General features: G+C 35.0%; 1 protein-coding gene and 1 long non-coding RNA gene across 2 annotated transcripts; both read left to right on the top strand.

Annotated features, from left to right (window-relative positions):
* The first annotated feature begins 13,460 nt into the window (after positions 1 to 13,460).
* On the top strand, positions 13,461 to 13,850 carry LOC133779585 (uncharacterized). The gene has a single exon (XM_062219531.1). The coding sequence runs from the start codon at positions 13,461 to 13,463 to the stop codon at positions 13,848 to 13,850; it is 390 nt and encodes a 129-aa protein (XP_062075515.1).
* A 7,915-nt stretch (positions 13,851 to 21,765) lies between these two features.
* On the top strand, positions 21,766 to 24,962 carry LOC133777755 (uncharacterized). Its single transcript, XR_009868810.1, has 4 exons — positions 21,766 to 22,024; positions 22,117 to 22,348; positions 24,049 to 24,141; positions 24,591 to 24,962. It is a non-coding gene; the product is annotated as an uncharacterized LOC133777755 (long non-coding RNA).
* The last annotated feature ends 301 nt before the right edge of the window (positions 24,963 to 25,263 follow it).

The raw sequence follows: 25,263 nt of genomic DNA on the forward strand, positions 1-25,263 counted from the left end.
TCACCATGTCCTAGCTCCAACCTAGACTATAATCTCACCATATCTTGGCTCCAAACCAGAATAAAATTTTACCATGTCCTAGCTCCAACCCGGACTATAATTTCACCATTTCCTGGCTCCAACCTGGACTATAATCTCACCATGTCCTGGCGACTATAATTTCACCATGTCTTGGCTCCAATCCGGACTATAATTTCACCATGTTCTGGCTTCAACCTGGACTATAATTATTTTAAGGTTCTGGCTCCAACCTGAACTCACTTACCATTAAGCCACATAATACATAAGCATTGCAAAGGTAGACATTAGCGTACCCTGGTCTTAACGACCCAAACAAAACTAGTGTAATCTACTACTACAAGCACACACTAGTATATTAATGTTGTAGCCAAGAAAGAGAAAGGCTAACTTACTTGGAGTCCATAGGTCCTAGCTTGATCTTTAACACCGCTCTTTGTTTTCCCTTTTTGCGATTACTATAATTAATATAGTGTACTCGGATTAAACATGGCATACTTGTATAGCTCATATTATATGATACTTACATTCAATAAAGTTCTCTTAGAGACTTTATACTGACATTTCTCTTATACACTTTATAGTGTATAAGACCAGATTCCACTTTAAATCAATTTATAGTTTCTTGAGAAAAATCATCCTTACAACAACATGCTCTCTGTGCTGTGCATTTTAATATTCTATCTCTAGAAGACTCTCTCAATCGTATTACGCGTATTTTTGTTACTTATAAAAGGAGTTTTAAACGACACTTAATCTTAGAAAACCACCAACTTTCTACTCAAGTACGATGTTTAACATTTTCCATTTTTTACACAAAAATACTGCGTTTCGACCTTTTACAATTTATTATACGTTAACGCTAATACTTTTCGATTTATGGTTTTATAAAACCTAACTCTCATTTTTACGATCTTTAATCGATAACCTAAGATCTCTATTACGTCATTTTCGAAAAGAAAGGGCAATTGGACCCCGTGTTTAGAAAATAGTAAAATTGAATTCTCAATAACCTTAAACTAATTTGGGATTTGTTAGATATTCAAATCTTTAGCTATTTTTTAAAACAACTTCATTTCCAATTTCAAGCCTAACTTTTTCACTATTCATTTTAACGTGATTAAAATCCTGATTTTAAGCTCATATTCAATGTTAGGTTCTCTAACCACAACCTTTTTAAATCCCATTCACATATTATGTGTCCTAATGAAGGGAGCTAGGTGAAAGCTCAAGTCAAAACTCGTTTTTTCTTAAGGTTCGAAATTGTTATTTTTCCTAGTTTTTAGGTTACTTAGAAATATTACTACTTTTAAACCGTGACCTATTTTAATCTAAAATTTTAGCTGAGCCTTAATACCTATCTTAAAAAATTTCTCACCAAGTTTCGTAATTTTTGGGAAGGCAACACCCATTAAACCATTTAAAGAAATCTGGGCAGTGCCTGCTGCCCAGGAGTTTTTATCAGATTTTTAGGGTTTTTTGAAAACTTATTTCTCTTACACCGTAGTCCCTTTTTTCCTAAAATTTTACCAGGATCTTTAATCCTATCTAATTTAGTTTCTCTCAAAATTTCATAATTTTTATGATAGGGAAACCCATTCAAAAATGTATGACAATCTGGGCAGTGTTTGCTTCCCAGAAATTTTATTTTCATATTATTAGGGAAAACTTTGGAAAACCATTACTCTTTAACCATTTTTAATTTTCCTCTAAAAATTTTCTGTAATCCCTATACATATTTAGAATAACTGTTTACCGAATTTCATGGCTTTTTTCTTAGTAAAACGTGTTCAAAATTCAAAACAATCTGGGTAGTGCATGCTGCCCAAAAATTTTCCAGATTGTATCAAGATGCCAAAAAGTTCATAACTTAGGTTTGAGAACATATTTTTTCAATAATCCAAAGCCTAAACTCAAGTACTCATCTAGAACTATGCAACCATATAATTTATTTCCACAAATAGAGGTAGTAGGGAACGATCGGACCCATTGAAAGTCAGATCACAAAAATTTGGCAGCATGCATTTCTACACATTCTAGCAAAAATAAACACAACTAGGAAAACCCTAGCCACATGCATGCATTCAAATCAACCAATCTAACCCTCAAGCATAAAATAAACTTCAAAAACAAACCAAACAACCTATACAACAAAATCTAACATTAATAACCAAAAATCTACCTTTGATTATTCTAGGTTGGAGATGAGGTTCCCTTATCCTTTAAAACTTCCTCCTTGTGTTCTATACACTCAAATAGAGCCCCAAGGTTCCGCATGCAGATTTTTTTTAAAAAGAGTGTTAGGGTATAATATGGAGATGAGTGGAAAATTACCAAAACTCTAAAATCCTTACCTTTGTTCTCACTAATCATCAACAAGCTTCAAATCTTGAGATCCTCCTAGAACCACCTCTCTTGAACCCTAGGATACAAGATCCATGCCATGCATGACCATTAGAATCACATGCATGCATATCCACCTGTTAGGGTTTCAGATTTGAAGAAGAAGAGAAACAAAGTGACAAGGTTTTGGACTTATTTGTACACCAGTCTTCCTTGAGCTTATCTTCCTTCAATGGAGAGTGAGTGCCTAAGCTTGAGGAGAGAAAATGGAAGCCATGGAGCATAGAGAGATAGGGCTCTCGGTTTTGGGGAGAGAAATGGAGGGAGTTCCTTTTTGTTTTCTAGAGGAAAAAGAAGGAAATAAAAAAAATAATGATTGGATGTGTAAGATGGAATGATTGGAGGTTTATCCAATCAGTGAGGTAGCATCTTACTCTTCCTAGGGTAGGTGTCATAGACACTTGAGTACACTAATGCAAAGCTTAGCTACCCATCAAAACAATAAAAATGACACATCCTGAAATAGCCATAGGGCAGGGGCACCCAAACCTAGTGCAGGGACGCCTAAATAGGCAAAGGCTCCTCGAAACCTCCCCTGCATAGTGCAACGAGCTCTTAGCCAAAGTTTATGGCATTCTACATTTTGCACACCTCATTCTTTTTTCTATAACATACAAAATAATTGAAGTTATTTAGTGATACTCAATACATGCTAAATACTAGTGTGAATTATTTACTAAATCCACTCTAACATTCACCATGCATCTATGAGGTGTGCGATGCCTCGAAGTATTTTGTAGAGCTCGTCCTATATGTACTTTCCATAATAATAATAAACACAATTCCTAGTAAGTTTTGTTAAAAAGACAATATAACATATTCAAAATCATGTTCAATTAATACATCCTAAAAAAATTGGGCAGGGTTTATTCTGTTTCTATCACATATCCCAAGTTCATAAGTACCTATTAATTCAATACAAACAAACACAACAATCAACATGTATAATTTCATCCTTATACCACCGCAGTACACAAATTTTCCAGAATGTACTTCAGTAATTTTAAACCTAATTTCCACTAAATGGAATATGGTTGAAGTATAATTCTATACATATGTTCAACAGTAATAAATAAAGATAAAATTCTCACTCACCTTAAATTTTATCTTCAAGATAGAAATTTAGTAATACATTAATATCAATTTTAGATTAACAAAAAATTTATCACAAACATATTTTTGAAGATACATACCTTCTTAAATAATCAAATACAACTCTAAAATAAGATTATCAACCATCAAAACCTATACATTATAAAAAATTTAATAAATCCGATATAATTATGCAAAAATTAAAAAAAACATACCATATCACTATATATATAACAATCTGTACCTATTTCAAAGCTCAAAAACTTGGTTAGATGTTGAAAAATGCATAACAATGGGCATTGCCACCACCACCCATACCCATTGTCAAAATAACTTTTTTTTTCTCTCTTAAAACATAAAATAATCAACTTTCTATGATCTATTTGAGTTTTCTAGCAAGAATAATGGAAGAAAATATAAGAAATTGAGTAGAAAAGGGGTAAATGTCGAAATTGAGTTTTCACGGTGGAAATGTTGGTTTTTATTTCTGGATTGGGGTTTGTTCCGCATTCTAAAAATGAGGGAGGAGACCCTGTGTAGGGCTATATAAAGGCCTTTAACATCGATTTTAGCTAAAAACTGAAGTAAAAAATTAGTACTGTTAACTTTGGTCAATAGCTAACAACTGAAGTTAAAGGGTTCAACTATTTTTCTTTTCAAAAGACCCCCTGCCTATTACCCTTTTACTTCATTTTTATTATATAACCGATGTAATGATTGGTAAAATATGATGTGTAAGTATATGCAATCTATTCAAGTAATATAGATAGTAAATAAGAATCGTTCCCACAGGGACTATACCCAATTACCAATAATTGCTTTTTTACTTTCTATCTGGAAAGTAATATTAAGATGAATAAATCTAACTACAAACACAATTAAAATAACTGTAAACAAAACAATTATTTAAAGGATAAAAATCAAAAATAAGAAGACCTGGGGTATTAACTTCATCAACTTTTCATTCTATTAATTTTACTAATCAGTTCTAAATCTCCTTCTTCATATTCTAATAGAGGGTTAACAAAAATCAATTCCTATTCTTTTTCAAGATATAAGATCTCAACCTATATGGAAGTTTTCTACATCAATGTGATAAACATAAACACATAGCAGACATTAAGTATGGAAAGCCAATTTCTACACAAGCCATACAAGTATTTTCCTCCAATATGTAACCTATGTCTATATAACGATAGCATATTCAATTCGCATCTTTCGAATTTTGAATCAAAATCATAAATCAAGCAAATATTGATCTAATATTTACTAGCATTAAGCAAACATTATATAGATTAGAATAAAGAAGAAGAATCAATAGAACATCATCATAAAATTAAATAGAAATCCAAGTGACTACATTAACCACTGGAAAAAGGATTTAGTGCATATCAGACATGACTAAAACAACAAAATAATTATTCAGAAACATAAAATTCCAAAGCTTGAAGCAAAAATAAAAATATGCAATTGTAGAAAAAATGTCTCAGAATAAGAATTTCTCTCTAAATTCGTAATTAAAAATCTAGCCTCCACCTAATTTAAAGATAAAGTCTGAATTTATATAAAATAAAAACCGAATTCCTCATTTTTTCGAAGGCAGGCCGCAACTTGGCCTTTCTTAGGTCGCGACCCGTGTCTTTTTTCTAGGCACTTCAGCCTTCGTCATAATATGCAGGCGTCGCGGTCCACTTCACCAGGTCGTAGCCCGTGTCTTGATGCCCCTCCTAGATTTGCCTCTGACTCTTCTAACGCCGCAACTCTATCGACCAAGTCGTTGACCTAATTCCTTTTAGCAAACCTGCAGCCTTTGACTTTGCTAGAGTCGCAGCCCTTAAGACCATGCCACGACTTTAATTCAATTTTTTTTTTCAGATTTAATCCTTTTTACATCCTTCCTTCATCAAAAGCCTATTGTAACTCATCCTTTACACCAATTTGAATCGAATGACCACCAAAAGCTCCATTTTTGCACCATTTTCTCTTCTTTTCACATTTAACTCATGATTCATAGCACCCACCTACAACAAAGACAAACACACGTGTAATCTTGCACAAAACAAACAAAAAGACTCAAGATTACCACAAAAACAAATCTTAAAACAACACTAAAATGGAGTTATCAAACTCCCCAAAACATACTCTTTGCTCGCTCTTGAACAAAAGACTCAAAACAAACCTAGACTCTAACAACAAAGACAACACCGTACTGATAAATGTGTTTTAGGCTCGTTTATGGTCTAGTTTTTAGGAAAGTTTTCATTAGTTTAGGGTTATTTTATTGCAGAATTATGCTTGTTTATTCATGTTTCAGGTTTTTGATGCTAATATGGTGAAAACAGTGGAATGAAGTTAAAGTGGAAGAAAATGGAGTTATTTTGGAGAAAATCGAGTCTTTCGGGAGCAATAGGTCCAAGTATTGTTTCTGTGGATAGCGCTACAGCACTATTATAGTGGTGCTACAATGCTAGAAAGGCGATTATAAATCTTTTGTTTCTGTCAATAGTGCCCCAGCGCTACAAAACAAGCACCACAGCGCCTGAAGGTTCTGAAGAGTAGTGCCTTAGTGCAACAATACTAGCGCTACAACGCTAGTACCTCAATTTTTGATGCAATTTTATTTTGTTAATGGCGTTACAGCGCCCAAAACCTAGCACTACAGTGCTATCGACGCGGTTTTGAGATTTTTTAGCCACTTTTAGAAGGACAAAGAGGTCTTTTCACTTGGAAGCATTGGAATACTATTTAAGGGACATTTTTCTATGAATTTAGGAGGCAGTTTGAGTTTTATAAACCCTAGATCTAGAAAAGATTGCAGTAATTAGATTTCTTTTTCTGGTTTATGACTTTCTAGATTTGTTCTTCATCTGAATTCTTTAGGTTATCTTCTATGAACAATTATTTGAATTTTATTGTCATTATGTTATATATGAACTAAATCTTTTATCTAGGGATTAATGTAGTCACTTGAATTTCAATTTAATTTTACTATGATGTTCTATTGATACTTCTTCTCTATTCTAATTTATATGATGTTTGCTTAATGCTAGTAAATAATTGATCACTATTTCCTTGATTTAATGGTTTTCATTCAAAATTCGAAAGATGAGAATTGAATATGCTATCATTATATAGACATAGGTGGCATATTGGACGAAAGTACCCTGTATGACTTGTGTAGTAATTAGGCTTCCATGCTTAATGACTTCTATATATTTAAGTTTATCACAGAAATGTAGAAAATCTGCATATAGGCTGAGATCTTATATCTTGGAAAAGAACAGGAATCGATTATGTTAACCTGCTATTAGAATATGAAGAAGAGATTTAGAATTGATTAGTAAATTAATAGAATGAAAAGTTGATGAAATTGATTCCTAGGCTTTTTATTATTGATTTTTAATTTGTTGATTTATTATTCTCTAATAGTTATTTAAATTGTGTTCATAGTTTAGAATTATTCATCTTAATTTTAATCACCAAATAGAATTTGAAAAGCAATTATTGGCAATTGGTTAATAGTCTCTATGGGACGACCTCTGTTCTTACAGAATTTATTACTTGGCACGACCATGTATACTTGCGCGTATATTTACAGATCAAGTTTTTGGCGCCGTTGCCGGGGACTAATAATCAATATCAAATATAATTGTTTTTCAATCTACTTTGGTTTTAATTTAACTTTTTCTAAATCGAGTTTCTTTTAAATTTCTCAATTTCAGGTGACTTATTTTTATGCGACGTAAGGGTTCGAAAATACTAATACTTGTTGATCCTGAGATTGAGAAGACCTGCAAAAGAGAAATAAAATAGAAAAGGCTTGAAAAGATGGCCCAGAATGTCAATAATGTTGATAATAATAATCTGAATCAGGGTAATGCATGGAACGCTGCAGCTGAGGCAGACTTGCCCTTGAGGGCCTATGCACTCCCTATTGTTACAGGGGTACATTCTAGTATTCGCCCACTTACAATGGAGGCGAAAAATTTTGAGATCAAGCCTTTGATTATCCAAATGGTTAAGAATTGCATTCAGTTTGGGGGTCTACCTAATGAGGATCCAAACCTCCATATTACCAACTTTTTGGAGCTATGTGATACTTTCAAAATGAACAGAGTAAGTAATGATGCAATCCGTTTGAGGTTATTTCCATTTTCGTTGGGAGACAGGGCTAAAAGTTTGTTGATTTCGCTGCAAGAAAATTCCATTGTGACATGGGAAGACCTTGCTCAAACATTTCTTGCTAAGTATTTTCCTCCCGCTAAATCAGCATGGATTAGAGGTGAAATAAATAATTTCTGTCAATTTGAGGGGGAATTGCTATATGACACTTGGGAAAGGTTTAAAGAGCTGCTTCAAAAGTGTCCACATCATGGTATAGTAAAATGGATGTTGGTGCACACTTTCTATAATGGACTGAGGGGAAACACAAGGACAATAATTGATACAGCAGCAGGTGGAGCATTTATGAGCAAAAGCGCTAACGAAGCTTACTTGCTTTTAGAGGAGATGGCCATGAATAATTATAATTGGCCATCTGAGCAAGAAAATAAGAAGGTGGAAAGAGTTCTAGAAGTTGATCCTATTGCTATTCTCACTGCTCTAATTGCTTCGCTAACAAAACAACATTTCAGGTCAAGCGATGCAACTTCAATTCGTTCCTATTAGTTGTAAGACATGCAGAGGCCCTCATCATTTACAGCAATGTCCAGTGCTGAGTTTTTATTCGGTAGATGATATCCCACTTGAACAGGTTCAGGTCATTGGTAATTTCCATAGGCAACTGAATAACAACAAATACCCTAACACTTATACTCCAGCATATAAGAACCATCTGAATTTGTCGTGGAGTAATAATCAAGGGCACCAACCACAGTATCATCCAGATCCACCTCAATATCCTCCACACAGAACATCTTATGGGCTAAACCCAAGACCCTTTTATGATACTCAAAGGCCACAAATGCTGCAACATCAACAACCACCACCACAAATGACTAAACCAGAGGTATCCGCTAATTCATTGAGCCAATTTATGACAGAAACTAGATCTCCATTCGGAGCTTAGAAACACAAGTTGGCCAACTTGCCAAGTTAATGGTGGACCATAATCAAGGGTCTTTACCTAGTTCAACTGTGGTGAATCCCAAAGAGCAATGTCAAGCTATCACTTTGAGGAGCGGGACTAAGTATGAGGGGCCTAGAGTAGAAAACAAGGGTTAGAAAATTGAAGATCAAATTGTAACTAGTCTAACACAAGAAGAGGTTAATGAAGACCTTCCAAAGACATAAAAGCCAAAATACACCGATTCTACACCAAAGATTCCTTATCCTCAGCGGTTCCGAAAGGCAAATCTTGACAAGCAATTCTCCAAATTTCTTGAAGTATTTAAGAAACATCACATTAACATTCCCTTTGCGGAAGCTCTTGAACAAAGGCCTAGTTATGTGAAGTTTATGAAGGAGATATTGTCTAACACAAGAAAAGTGGAGGATTATGAAACTGTGGCTTTGACAGAAGAGTGTAGTGCAATAATTCAAAAGAAACTTCCTCAAAATTTGAGAGATCCGGGTAGCTTCACTATACCTTGCACCATTGGAAATTTTAATTGTGAGAGGGCTTTATGTGATCTAGGTGCAAGCATTAATCTAATGCCACTGTCCGTATTTAGAAGACTCGGTTTGGGGGAAGCTAGACCCACTATGGTAACTCTACAACTGGCCGACCGTTCATTGACACACCCCCGAGGTATCATTGAAGACGTTCTTGTCAAAGTGGACAAATTCATTTTTCCCGCTGATTTTATTGCTCTTGATATGGAGGAAGATGAAGATGTTCCAATTATTTTGGGAAGACCATTTTTAGCCACCTGTCAAGCCTTGATAGATTTCCAAAAAGGAGAGTTGAGGCCAAGAGTGCAAGGTGATGAGGTTGTATTTAATGTGTTCAAGGCTTTAAGGTATCCTAGAGCAAGTGATAGTTGCTTTAGTGTGAATGTAATTGAGGAACAATTGTCAAAGAGAAAACTTATTGAAGATCTGCTTGAGATGAGCCTTATTTTGCAAGAAGTGGAAGACTGTGATGGCATTGAGGTTCTTGAATATGTAAATTGGCAAAACTCTGCTAGACCTATTTATAAGAAGAAATATGAGGAACTTGGACAAGGGTCCGAGAGACCACTACCATCTATAAAGAAACCATCAGTACTTGAATTGAAAACTTTACTAGATCATCTTAAATACGCCTATTTGGGTAAGAATGATACTCTCCCGGTTATTATTTCTGCTTCATTATCTACTGTTGAAGAGGAAAAATTATTAAGAGTGCTTCCAGCTCATAAATTGGCCATTGGCTGGACTTTTGCTGATATAAAGGGAATTAGACCTTCTACTGTTATGCATTGTATTCTCATGGAGGAGGCTAGTAAGGCTAGTATTGATGCTCAAAGGAGGCTAAATCCTGCAACGAAGAAGGTGGTTCGAAAAGAAATTTTGAAGTGGTTAGATGCTGGTGTTATTTATCCAATCTTGGATAGTTCGTGGGTAAGTCCAGTAAAAGTGGTTCCAAAAAAAGGGGGATTGACAGTAGTCAAAATTGAGAACAATGAATTAATTCCAACTCGTACAATGATGGGGTGGAGAATTTGTATTGACTACCAGAAACTAAACAAGGCAACAAGGAAAGATCACTTCCCATTGCCTTTTGTTGATAAAATGCTCAATAGACTGTCGGGCCATCACTTCTATTGTTTTTTAGATGGGTATTTTGGTTATCACCAAATACCTATTGCTCCCGAAGATCAAGAGAAAATAACTTTTACTTGTCCTTATGGTACGTTTGCTTTTCGTAGAATGCCATTTGGATTATGCAATGCTCCTGCTAATTTTCAAAGATGCATGATGTCATTATTTTCTGATATGGTGGAGAAGAGCATTGAAATATTTATGGATGATTTCTCAGTCTTTGGCCCTACATTTGATAGGTGTCTACAGAATTTGGAAAAGGTGTTAAAGAGATGCGAAGAATCTAATTTGCTCTTGAATTGGGGAAAAATATCACTTTATAGGGAGTGAAGGAATTGTTTTGGGCCATAAGATTTCGAGCAAAGGCATAGAAGTAAATCGTGCGAATATTTCAACTATTGAGAACTTTCCTCCTCCAATTTTAGTAAAGGGTGTTTGGAGTTTTCTTGGCCACGCTGGATTTTATGAAAGATTTATTAAAGATTTCTAAACCCCTATCTGCACTATTGATGAATGGAGTACAGTTTAATTTTGATGATGCTTGTCAAAGAACCTTCAATACTTTGAAAGAGAAATTGATCACTGCACCAATTGTGGTACCACCGAATTGGGAACTTCCCTTTGAATTGATGTGCGATGTAACTGATTATGCAGTTGGAGCAGTTCTGGGGTAGCGAGTTGATAAGGTTTTTCGAACAATTTATTATGCTAGTAGGACCTTGAATGATGCTCAATTAAACTATGCAACTACTGAGAAGGAACTACTTGCAATTGTTTTTGCGTTTGATATGTTCAAGCCATTGCTTAATTGGTAATAAGGCAATTATCTACACACACCATTTTGCTATTAAGTACCATATGACCAAGAATGATGCAAAACCTCACTTGATTCAATGGGTCCTGTTGACTGCGTTTTTAGCCAACGACGTGAGAACGTCAAATACGACAAGCCTTCAAGAGAAATAAAAACGACACAGACGGTTTAATAAAGAAAATAAAGAACACATGAGATTTTTATAGTGGTTCAGCCCCGATTTTCGGTAATAGCCTAATCCACTTAGAGTTGTGATTTATAGATCTATACTCAAGATCAGATGGACTGAGCCAACTGAGTTTCTTCAGTACAGATTGTGAAAATACAAGAATTCTCTCTCTAGAATACTCAGACCCAATTTTCTCTCTCTAGAATACACAGTCCCAAATTTCTCTCTCTAGAAAGAAGAAGCTCAAGAAGCCCTCTCTCATCCCATAAGCTCTCTATTTATAGGTCTGGGATCCTCAACTGATATCCCTTTACGATAGGGATATTTTATTATTCATCTTATATTTATATTACAAAGAAACATTCAAAATTCGAAATGTAACAAACCCCCCATTTGTGGGAAGAATGAGAGATTCCCGCGTATGTTGTTGAAGCTGTCTCTGGGAATCTTGACTTAGTCTCCTCTAGCTAGTTGATCCACCTCCTACTGACCACTCATGCAAGTGTTGGTCGGACATGCATGGTGGTAAGACATGCATGGTGGTAGGATATGTTTTTGTGGGTTGAACGTGCATGGTGGTAGGACATGCACTTCTCTCCTCTAACATGGCACTCTCCTCTAGCATGCCATGTTCCTCCTTGAACCAATCTCCTTGGCTTCTCCTTGGACCAAGGTGGTCCGAGGCAACCTCCTTGGCACCTCACCTTGGACAACATTGAGGCAACCTCCTTGGCACCTCACCTTGGACAACATTGAGGCAACCTCCTTTAGCATCTCCCAAACATGTCCGATCGAACATTGTATAGGCTCTCCTCATCAAAATCTAAGTCTCCATTCTCTTGCATGAGACTCCTCCTCCTTAGCTACTTACCTTGGACACGTTCGAGCCAACACTTAGGAAACTTTGGGAGGCTTGCCTCCTACACACCCTTGGGGTCTCTTAGGACCACATCCTCCTTGGGGTCTCCTAAGACCACTTTCTTGAGTTCTCCTCGGACCTCATCCTTGGGTTCTCCTAGGATCACTCCCTTGGGGTCTCCTAGGACCACATCCTCCTTGGGGTCTCCTAGGACCACTCCCCTTAGCTCTCCTAGAATGCATTCTCCTTAGCCTCCTAGGATGCATTCTCCAATTTTTGGGTATAACATGTCCTATTATTGCAAGAGTTTGATATGGAAATTCATGACAAAAAGGGGACAGAAAATCTAGTTGCAGACCATTTATCTATATTGGAATTAGAAGAAGATCCTCATAAGAAAAATGTACAAATTGATGACAACTTTCAGGATGAACAGTTTATTTTCGATAGACAGTGAAGAAAACCTACCATGGTTCGCGGATTATGTTAATTATTTGGTAGCGAAGGTGGTGCCTCCTGACATGTCAAGGCAACAACTTAAAAAGTTCTATTAAGAAGTTAAGCATTATTATTGGGATGAGCCCATTCTTTTTTGTCATTGTGCTGACCAAGTGATTAGAAGATGTGTCCTAGAAGAAGAAATGCTTTCCATTCTTACTCATTGTCATACTTTCCATTGTGGCAGTCATTTCGGAGGAACAAGAACAATAACAAAAGTTTTGCAATGTGGGTTTTATTGACCTATGTTTTTTAAAGATGCTAATGTCTTTGTCAAGAGTTGTGATCGTTGTCAAAGGACCGGTAATATATCAAGAAGAGATCAAATGCCAATGATTGGTATTCTGGAAGTTGAGTTGTTTGATGTGTGGGGAATAGACTTTATGGAGCCTTTCCCGTCATCTTATAATAATAAGTACATTCTTCTTGCAGTGGATTATGTTTCTAAATGGGTAGAGGCTGCAGCAAATCCTAATTGTGATGGTAAAGAGGTACTTAAATTCCTTCACAAAAATATTTTTACCCTGTTCGGTACTCCAAGATAAATTATTAGTGATAGAGGAAGTCATTTTTGCAACAAGTCCTTTATTGCTCTCTGTGCTCGTTACGGAGTTCTTCATCGAAAGGCATTGTTCTACCATCCACTTGCAAATGGTCAAGCTGAAGTGTCAAATCGAGAGATTAAAAGTATCTTAGAAAAGACTGTAAATACATCAAGGAAGGATTGGTTGAAAAAGTTTGATGATTCACTTTGGGCTTATCACACAGCCTTCAAAACTCTGATCGGTGTGTCACCGTATCGATTGGTGTTTGGTAAGGCATGTCATTTACTGGTGGAACTTGAGCACAGAGCTTAATGGGCTATGAAAAGGTTAAACATTGATCTCTTTATGGTGGGACAAAATAGGCTTATGGAGTTGAACGAGCTAGATGAATTTCATAATGAAGCTTATGAGAATGCGAGGATTTATAAAGACAAATTGAAGGCCTATCATGATAAGCGAATACTTAGGAAGGATTTTCAACCGGGAGACAAAGTGCTGCTATTTAATTCTAGACTTAAGCTCTTTCCCAATAAATTGAAGTCGAGATGGTCAGGACCATACACAGTTGTTGCTTCATTTCCATATGGAGCAGTGCAAATTCATAACGAGAAAACGGGACATTTTAAGGTGAATGGTCAGAGATTGAAGCATTATTTGGAAGGCCCGGTGGAAAAATGCAAGTCTGTGGTGTTTATGGAACCACTCTGAATTGAATGAAAACAAAAGTCCGGCTAAAAGACGTCAAAGACAGCGCTCTTAGGAGGCATTCCTATGTTTATTTTTATTTTTATTTTTATTTTTATTTTTATGTTATTTGTGTTTTGTTTTGTTTGGAACAATGTTTTTAGGGATTTTGTTTTAATTATTTTTAGTTTTAATTTGGAATAAATTTGGTTGTAATTTATAAACCGTGAAAAATGCAAGGGTGCTACAAGTAAAGGCTAATTTTTTATTTTATTTTTTGAAGCTGTAGCGCTACAGCACTATTTCAAGAGCATTCGATTTTTTTTTTCAAAGGCTCCTAGCACTACAGTGCTATACATGTGGCACTACGGCGCTTGTTCCAGAACCAAAGTTGGTCAGATTGCCCAGGTAGCACTACGGCGCTATACACATAGTGCTACAGCGCCCTAAGTCTTCAGATTTTTTTCAAAAGGGTGAAAGGGTTTCGAAAATTTTCCCCCAACCTCATTTTCTTCTTCTCCCATTCCGTTTTCTCTCTATTCCAACTCCCCAAAACCACCATTTATCTTCAATTAAAGCATCCTCCAAGAAATTCCACCATACTTTTCCACCTTTCTTCTTCATCCTTTCACTTTTCATTGCCTTACTACCCATTAATCTCTTCCCTTCCACCAAAAACAATTTCAAAATCAAATTTTTGAACCCTAAAATCATAATTTTAAATTTCTTGAAGAAATTTTAAATTTTCAAGGGGCTTTGGTTCTTCAAGCATGTGGAAGGTCATTTCAAAGGATAGTAAGTATTTTCACTCCTTTGTATTTCCAGATTCTTTCTACATTTGGGGGCGGGTTCAAATTTTGCTTGTCTTTGGTTAGATATTGGTTTTTGCAGCTGTGATCTGTGGTATTTGGGTATTTTGTTCTGTGATATTGGATTTATAGGGTTATTTAGAATAAGGAAAGTTTATAATTTAAGGGGAGGTGCTGTCGAATTATTTGTTTTTTTGGGTTTTGTGGTGTTGAGTGCATAGATACTATGGCTCCTAAAAGTAAGGATGGGAAGTCTAAGGATAAAGGTACAGGCAGAGCTTTTGCATCTCAACAAAGGGAGGACACACTAGAGCAGGAGATTGATGAAACAAGATTTATTGATTTTTCAGCTCAAGAACGGTATGAGAGGTTTGTGAGAAAGACTTTGATTCAAGAAAGAGAGGTTGAATTTCAATCTGAACCCTTTGATCATCAAATTTTTGAGTTGGTTAGAGCCAATCTAGCGGCTAGGAAGTGGGACAAATTTGTTACTAAAATAGCCCAGGTGAATGTATCATTGTTGTACGAATTTTATGCAAATTTGAAAGTTAAGCACAATGATAAAGTATTTGTTAGAGGCAAGCGGGTGCCTTTCACTGCTGAATCAATTAATAAGGTGTTTAATGTGCCACATATCAGAGAGCAAGATGAGGAATATTCAATATTTTTGAAAGGATACATAGATTATGCTACTGTGGCTGAGAATTTATGTTTTGAAGGCGCTCCGTGGAATTTATTTGGTTCCTTACCCAAAAGTATTTCTTCATGTCAGCTGAACATTGAGGCCAAGTTCTGGGCTTTCGTTGTACGTGCTCGGTTTATGCCATTGTGCCATGTGTCTAACATGACTAAGGATTGAGTACTTTTGATGTATGCTCTGATGACATGATGACAGACTGTCAACATAGGCGCGTTGATTAAAGAGAACATTGAGTACATTGAAAAAGGCCATACCACTGGAGGATTAGGCCATGGGTCTGTGATAACTATGTTATGTTACAAAGCTGGAGTGCCCGAGTTCATAACAGATATTTATCAGTCATTGCAGCAGCCTTTATCTATTTCTTTAATGAATGATTATCCCGTACCTGTTCTCTATGTGCCTCAAATGAGAAAAAGAGGTAAGCACCGCGTTGAAACTGAGGTGGAAGAAGGCGCTGAACTAGTGTTGCTGAGGGGTAGTATTGACCCTAGAATGCAAAGCGTCAATGATAGGTTGGATTATCTTGTTCAGCAAAATCAATACATGGTTTAGCAACATCAGATGATGAATCAGTATATGGGATAGTGGTACGAGTACGAATTAAACCATGTGGCTCGCTTAAATAATTTAGTGAGCCGATGGTCTTTGAATGATGCAGATCATAATTATTTTGCTCCACCACCACCGTATCCACTGTATTCTCTGCTCTTCTCTCCACCTCCGCCTCCGCCATTTGCTGGATTTGAAGAACCACAACATCTGCCATCTCAACCTTTTGAGGGACCTTCGTCCTTGCCTCTGCAACCGCCATACTGATGTGCCTGTTCAGGTAAGTCTCCTTCCTCATTCTTTATGCACTTTAAAGTTTGGGGCCAATGTTAGGTTTTAAGTTTTGGGGAGAGATTTATTTTTAATGTTATTTGATGCATTTTTTTCAATTTGTTTTTTTAGTTAGTTGTATTGAGTTGTGTTTTAGAGTTTGAATTAAGTTGATGATAATTTCCATTTTAATATGATTGACTATGATATAGTATAATCCAAAGGAAAAGTTGATGTGCATCTGAAACAATATGTGTGCTTGGTTAGATTACTTTGTTTTTTCACTATGATATGTTGACGTTAGAGATCTATTGCTCATAAATTGCAAATGTTATAATTGAGTGTTTTATGCATGCCGAATTTGGATTGTGGATTGAAAAATATTGAAAAAAATTATAGATCCTGTTTGCTTACTATTTCAGATGAAATTTGAAACAATGCACATTTATGAAAAGGATATAGGCAAATTCTTTTTGGGCTGGTTGTGCCTTTCAAGCAATCCCTATTAAATTTTATCCTTAGTTAACCCTTTTTGAGCCTTATAACTATTTTCTTGTTAACACATTCTTTTGAGCCTAGCTGTGAATTGGATCACCATTTACTCTTTTGACCCATACCATGAGCATGAAAACTATTATGTGAGGGGAGTGAATGTGTAATGGGATGTTATGTATCATGTGTTATTCAGAAAATTCTTTGTGATTGAGAAAAGTTAGAGAAAAAAAAAAAATAAAATGCAAAATGATTATACTCCCAAACAGTTATCTCTTGAAAAATCAAAGTTTGGGGGAGTGTATTATGAGAAAGAAAAATAAGAATGAGTTGGTTTTGCATAGTTTTCTCAATCGTTGAAAAGAGAGAGAAAAAAAATTTCTCAATCATTGCATAGAAAAAGAGGTAACAAGGGATATGAGTGGTTTGAAATTTGCTGGGAAAGTTTGTTTAGTTTGAATGCTTGCGATATGATTACGCCTAAAAATGTTTTCTTTATCAACCCGTACCTAAGCCTTCTATTATAACCCTTATAAAGTCCTATGAATTCTTATTTGTGCAGTTGTTCATATTAATGGAGAATAGTAAGTAGTGTAGGCATATGGAATTAACTTGGTTATGTGGTTAGTTGGTGAGAATTTGATGTGCATAAAGTATTTTATTTGCGAGTTATGAGTGAATGAGCTTTGGCGTTAATAGATTTTAGTGAAAGGGTGAAGTATTTTGACTGAAAATCTTGATTAATATTTTAAATAGCATGATTGTTGTTCCTGAGAATTATATGTGCATATTAGTCTTGAGTGTTGGAATTGGTTGGTTATGTCAACTTGGTTTGTTTAGGTTTAAGTCTAGTTAGATTCTTTACTCGAGGGCGAGTAAAGGATTAGTTTGGGGGAGTTTGATAAACGAGTTTTAGGTTCATTTATGCTCTAGTTTTTAGGAAAGTTTTCATTCGTTTAAGGCTATTTTATTGTAGAATTATGCTTGTTTGTTCATGTTTCAGGTTTTTATTGCTAAGATGGTGAAAAGAGTGGAATGAAATGAAAGTGGAAGAAAATGGAGTTATTTTGGAGAAAATCGAGTCTTTCGGGAGCAATAGGTCCGAATACTGTTTCTGTGGATAGCGCTACAGCGCTATCATAGTGGCGCTACAGCACTAGAAAGGCGATTATAAATCTTTTGTTTCTATCAATAGCGCCCCAGCGCTACAAAACAAGCGCCACAGCGCTTGAAGGTTCTGAAGAGTAGTGCCTTAGCGCTACAATACTAGCGCTACAACGCTAGTACCTCAATTTTGATACAATTTGATTTTGTTATTGGTGCTACAGCGCCCAAAGCCTAGCGCTACAGTGTTATCGACGCAGTTTTGAGATTTTTTAGCCACCTTTAGAAGGACAAAACGGACTTTTCACTTGGAAGCATTGGAAAACTATTTAAGGGACATTTTTTTGCGAATTTAGGAGGTAGTTTGAGTTTTATAAACCCTAGAACTAGAAAAGACTGCTGTAATTAGATTTTTTTTTCTTCTGGTTTATGACTTTCTAGATTTGTTCTTCATCTGAATTCTTTAGGTTATCTTCTATAAAGAATTATTTGAATTTTATTCTCATTATGTTATCTATGAACTAAATCTTTTATCTAGGGATTAGTGTAGTCACTTGAACTTCAATTTAATTTTACTATGATATTCTATTGATGCTTCTTCTCTATTCTAATTTATATGATGTTTGCTTAATGCTAGTAAATAATTGATCACTATTTACTTGATTTAATGGTTTTGATTCAAAATTCGAAAGATAAGAATTGAATATGCTATGATTATATACACATAGGTTGCATATTGGACGAAAGTACCTGTATGACTTGTGTAGTAATTAGGTTTCAATGCTTAATGACTCCTATATGTTTAAGTTTATTACAGAAATGTAAAAAACCTGCATATAGGCTGAGATCTGATATCTTGAAAAAGAATAGGAATCAATTATGTTAACCTGCTATTATAATAGGAATAAGAGATTTAGAATTGATTAGTAAAATTAATAGAATGAAAAGTTGATGAAATTAATTCCTAGGCATTTTATTGTTGATTTTTAATTTGTTGATTTATTATTCTATTACATTTATTTAAATTTTGTTCATTGTTTAGAATTATTCATCTTAATTTTAATCACCAAATAGAATTTGAAAAGCAATTATTGGTAATTGGTTAATAGTCTCTGTGGGACGATCTCTGTTCTTACAGAACTTATTACTTGACACGACCACGTATACTTGCGTGTAGAATTTACAGATCACTTACAACACACACAACATGAATTATACCAACAACAACACTTATGCCTCAAAATCATGAATGCTAATCATATAACTCTCAAAGAACTACTCAACAGTTTATGCAATCCAGAATTTCGATCAACACATTCCATGAACACACTTTAGTCTACTAACATTTTGGATGACCAAGTCATGTTAATTAAATAAACATATTTGAAATCAATTATGCTAGCCAAATTCTTTCAATCAATCAATTCAAACCCAATAATTCCATAAGCTCACTTACTTGCTATTCTCAACTAATATAAATCATGATATGCATAAGACTCAATAGGACTTATATAGGCTTGCAATGATGGCTTAGGTAAAGGTAGATGGGAAAGTAATTTTTAAGCTCACTATACTCTAAGCACATGACCAAAAATCATAGACTTTACTCCCATAGAATATATAATCCCATAATCCCCTTTCTTGATTCTATTTAGAGAGAGATATTATATATATATATATATTCTCTTGCATATAATAACCACACTCCCCAAAACTTGTTTATTTTAGATAATCATATTGGGAGTGTATTTTTTATTGAACTCTTTATATATATATATATACTATCTCTAATCTTTTGCACTTTTCACATTCTAATCCCACTATATTTACAAAAAAAACCCATTACAAATCAGTCCCCATTACTTTTTCAATCATGTGCTGATAGTATATTAGGGACAAATATCTAACCAAGTTTCAAATATTAGGCTTAAATAATGGGTTAGAACAAAAAGATACAATGTTAAGCTCAAAATGGTTAATCAAAGGATCAATTAAATTGAGGTTGGCCAAAAAAGCTCAAACAATCCAAATGACAGCCTAAATCATATTCCTAAGCATACATGATATATTATTTCACCTCAAATAACAAGTAAGAAAGTTCTAGAATTGTAGAAAATAATTTCCACTTTCCATTCATCAATCCACCAACCAATTCGACAAAGCATAATCAATATAAAAAACATCATGAAAAGATATTCAACAAATGATGCCTAGACTAAAATGAAGTAACAGAGTGTTCAATCAAGTACACAGATTTTTCAGATTTCATTTTCTTTGGATCATACTCATAACATTGAATTTGTTCTCATTGGCACTTGTTGTCAACCATCATTCATGTTGGTCTCACTAAACACTAAAACAAAGCTCCAAACCAAACAACTGACACAAACTAGACACACAAACACACAACAAAACAACACGAACAAAATGAGTGGAAATTAAGCTCCCTCCCCCAAACTTAAGCTAAACATGGTCCCCAATGTTTAAATATATGTAAAGAACGAAAGCGTACCTGCTACGAATCATGTCAAAATGGTGGTGTGTCTTGGAAAGGGTTCCAAGGTGGTGGATAAGGAAAATAATGCTTGTCCTTCTCTTGGTTAGACCATTGGTAAACCAACTCATTTTTCCTGTTCACTTGGGTTTGATGATAATCATGAAGCTCCCCCAAATAATTATGTGTATGTTGGTTTTGCTGGAGGATGTAATCCAATCTCGCCAATTGGGGATCCAGTGGTGCCTTAATTGCCAGAAATTGAGGATAAGCTCGTCTCCTCTCCACCTGAGCTGCCCTTGTCTCTTCTTGTTTTGAACATTGGCATAGGCAGGTTCATTAGCAACATCTCCCTCTTCTTAAACTCTCACTTGGCAAGGTTGTGCTGCAGGTGGCTCCAAAGATGGTGCATTGAACTTAAACACAGAAGCTTGAGAAATGGGCCACATTGCTTTCCTATAAATATCACTGAGATATTAGGCACCTCCCACACCTCACATAAATCAATAATTATTGAACCATGCCTCAAACTAGAAAAGGTAGTCATTCGGCATAAGTCGCGGATACTAGTGTGTATAACTCGTCCATTATCCACGGAGAGTCCCTTCATAATAGCATAGACAAGAAGACAACGATCAATCCCCACTTCAAATAAGTGAGTGTTGGGCATAAGCCTCGCCCTCACAAAAAGAGTCCAAGCCTTCGCCACCTTATTCATTTGAAATCGTGTGAAATTCTTCGATTGTCCATCTTGCATTACAAAACTAGCTCCAGGAATGCCCAATATTTCAGCCACATCAATCCAATCAATCTCACTATAATAAGCCATCTGATAATATTCATCCTCCTCCGGTGACAACATCGGTAATCCATATAATGCATCAATATTATCAATATGACACTCCACCAATACCCCTCTCACAAATACCTTCCTATTTACTGCTCCTGGAAAATTAACATAAAATTCATAAATCATGGAGCAATTGGCCTTGGTCATTCGATGGTTCACAAAACTTTGCCAATAGCGATATTTAATTTAAGATAAAATTATCTCATATGTTTCCTGAGGATATGGTTGGTCTTCATATTCCATCCCCATTTCTTGAATGACTTGACGTTGAGACAACCTTTAATAATGGGTAAATGCATTTTTACTTATAAATAGAACAGGCACTACTACAAAATACCTCTTACGGGCCACCTTTTTAAGACACGCACATAAATGCAAGTCCTAAAAAAAGTATCTAGAGTTTTTAGGACTCTCATTGAGAGTCCTTAAAAAATACATTTTAGGACACACAATGAGTGTCGTGATAAAATATGTGGGTCCTAGAAAATGCTTATAAAAAAATTTAAGATTTAAAATGGTTGTATTCCAATAGTGACTTTTAAGGAGTCACTTTGGCTATTATAAAAGTGACCCAAAGCATGCCCTTAAAAATGTTGAGTAAAAAATGAAAAAAAAAGTTATTAGTTTTTTCGAATTTGGGCTTAGGTTCATTTCTTATCAAATTTTAAAATCCCAAACCCTAATTACAACATATTATGTCCGTCATTCTCTCTCTTCCCGTACCAGCCACATATCCTCTCACCATTTCCCCTTTGTCTCTCCATCTATCCTTCTTCTTCTGCACACCTAGAGATGCTTCTCCTCGGCGCATAAGCTTGTCCTCTTCGACGGTGACGGCGCCTAGCATAGGCGCTCGGTCGCATTGACGACTTCTTTGGTGCATGCTTGGCTACTTGGACGATGGTGGCTCGATCTTCAATGGCAGAGGTAAGGTTTCTCTCCCTCTCTCCCTCGTTCATTTTTTTTCTATTGTAGGTGGCTGGTTAGTGGTGGTGAAGACAACTGGTTTTTTGTTTCAGATATGATATTGTACGATCTAATCATTTGTGCAACACATGGGTTGTGTACACTTAGGGCGGGGCTGGGCTTGCAATGTTTTCGTTCATGAAGGACGAAGTTAGGCTCGGATGTGGCTGGAAATGGGATTGGGCTCGCGGATTGCATTGTCGCCGTTCATGGAGGAGGGGGCTGGCTCGTTGAGGTGAGGGTTGGGCTTGCGTAGGTGGCTGGAAATAGGGTTGCGAAACTCTGGTTTGTCTTCTTGCAACATTTTCTTCATTTATGATTTCTTATTTTGATAAATCACATACATTTCATTGTGATATGCTCTGATTGTAATATCATAATATATGCTTTCTAAATTTCTCATCATAGTTATAAAGCTATTGTTTTTATTTTGCAATTTAAAAAATGTTAAATTTATTGAAAATATAGTTCTTTTTAAGATTAGCTACCATATGATTGATAAAATTCTTCAATGAGATCTTTTGATGTTTTTAGTATATATTATGTATGAATTTGAAGTTTAAGAGTTTCTGGGTATATATAAATGAGAGCTCTTGTTTATAATGAATGTTTTCCGGCTGAGAAAATGCTTCTAAAATCTATGGGGTTTTGTTTTGTTTTTAAATTGAACACACACATATATATATATATATATAAATTGATATCAAACACTTTGTAGCATAGTAAAACAGGGACATTTGGCAATTTGAACACTTTCTTGCTTTGCAACTTAGTTATAAAAGATGTATAACTTACTTTAATTGAATTGAATTAAGGGTTAGATTGAGTTAAAACCATCATGCTACTGTCATTAGTGGAATGGGTAGATTGTTAGAACATTATATAAATGTGGGGAAGGGTGGGGTGAGAAAACGGGTACGAAATGTGCAGTGAATTGTGGTGAGCTTTATATGTGTGTATTTCTTTCAATTTCAGCAATAATATTCCATCTTTTAGGTTAATGTTATTTGTTTGGTGTTTCTCTAGATTTGGTTCCTATCACATACCCTCAAAAATATTCCAGACAGAAGTTTTATTTGATAATCCTACATCATCAACATTCTCACTAGATCTATTGAGTCATTTTTTTTAACTAAAGCTAAAACAGAATGGCAATATTTTTTCTTCTTCTTTAAATGAAGGAATCTGGGTGGGACTGCCATATCCCAAATTCAATCACCTGCCTCTGACTATATGTATGTATATTTGATACCATAGCGAGCCTTTGAGCTTATATAATAATCTATATATATATTTTGTTAAATACGTGGTACTTATAGCCTAATTTTCATAGTGTATGAATTAAAAATTACTAGTTTGATTATGTAAATAGGCTAGGTTAGGTTGAGTGATGAGTAGATTACTGCATTTGCATAGTGAATTAGTTACACATATAATGTATATAATAACTCACTTATATTATTAATGAAGTAGCTCTCTAATCATTTATTTAATTGTATCTATGTATTACCTAAAATATGTTATATTTATTTATATTATAGCTAAAAACATGATTAGATAGTTGTGATCATTCTGAACTATGATCAACTGATGTGATAACACTTTCAAACAAGAGTCTCATTAAAATTGATACTGTTTTTATGAAGTTATGTTCATAGCATTACAATGCTTGGGTTGGGTAGCTGTGATTATGTATGTACTCATACTCTAAACTCTCTTTCCATGTTTCATACCATATCAAAAGGTTGGACTGTTAGAATGCAGAACAAGATTTGGTGCTTGAATTGAAGCAAATGCTTAGATTGGGATATTAGAAACCTGTTAAGGTTTGACATGACATAACAGTGTTACTAAGTGTGGTTTTGTAGAATGGAAACAAGTGGATTTTGATGTTATTATGTTCCCAAATTTATCCCATATAAGGTCTATGATAATGTGTCAGAGAGTGTTTGTTTTGGTAGCTAAAATGGTTATTATCACTGCAGTTCAGGAAATTATTTCCACCAACCAGGTGGGCTGCAGAGTTCAATTCTGCATTGGCTGTTCCTTTTTTCCACTGGCTAGTTGGACCTTCTAAGGTGATAAGTTATACCCTTATTATGTATTTTGTTTTATAATATTTCCTTAGTGGTACTTTTTCAATAAACTAAAAAGGACCTATTTTTTTTCTTTTAAATTAGGTTATAGAAGTTGAGGTCAATGGGGTGAAGGAAAAAGTGGAGTCCTTATAAAGAAGTGCATGTATATAGACTGTCTCATATCAATTTGAGGATAGGAATTTGGATTTTGTAGTCCAAGTTTTTTTTAGTTACCCACTAATAGAGAGTATAATTTGTAAATGAGATGATGCTATAACTTACAATATACAGTCACATTCTAACAATGTAGCCGAATTCACACTATTCCTGATCAAAAAGGTACTTGAAGAATAGTACTTGATTGCAATATGTATATAAATATATTTCAAATTTAATTCCTTGTAGGCCAAGTGTTTTGGTTTGTGATGTTCTGAATATTTTTGTTGCAGTCTTACATGGATTCAGAAACGAGAGGGATAATGGCAGTATATGCCACTGGACAACTAAAGAGAACTTCCTAGATTATATTTATTGCAATCTGATGCTTTTTGTCAAGGGGACAAGCTTCACACACACTTCTCATACACCCTTTGATTTGTCCTTTTATAAATAATGTAAAATTAGAACAATTTTAGAGGGACATTATTTGTAAGATTCATCAATAGAGTATCAGATTGAAATATTTAGATTGTTATTAGGACATATAGTTGGTTTGAGATTTTTTATGTATTTGTTTTTATTTTTATTTTATTAATAAATGTTGAAAGATGTTATAAGCTAGCTTACAATACATGTTAATGAGAAATTTAAATTTCTTTTAATTTTTTTGGCGATTCTTAGTATTTTCTTTTAATACACTTTGGAAACTCAAAGGGACATTTTAAAATTAAAATGAAAATTGTAACTGTATTTTTTTTTTTTAAAGAATTACTTTTTAGGGCATGCAAAGAGAGGCTTAAAATTTTAATTTAAAGATATTCAACGGAATTTTTTAGGATATGCAACGCGAGTCCTAAAAACTTACTTAGAGACACTCAATGAGATTTTTTAGGACTCGCAGCGTGAGTCGTAAAGAACTTAGTTTTTAAGGCTCTCAAAGAACGAGTCCTAAAATCCTTTTTT

Source organism: Humulus lupulus, chromosome 5 (assembly GCF_963169125.1).
Source record: "Humulus lupulus chromosome 5, drHumLupu1.1, whole genome shotgun sequence".
In the NCBI taxonomy this organism is placed as follows: Eukaryota; Viridiplantae; Streptophyta; class Magnoliopsida; order Rosales; family Cannabaceae; genus Humulus; species Humulus lupulus.

Excerpts from the sequence above, each read along its gene's own strand:
- LOC133779585 (XM_062219531.1), top strand. The coding sequence starts at position 13,461 with ATGAAAAGGTTAAACATTGATCTCTTTATGGTGGGACAAAATAGGCTT.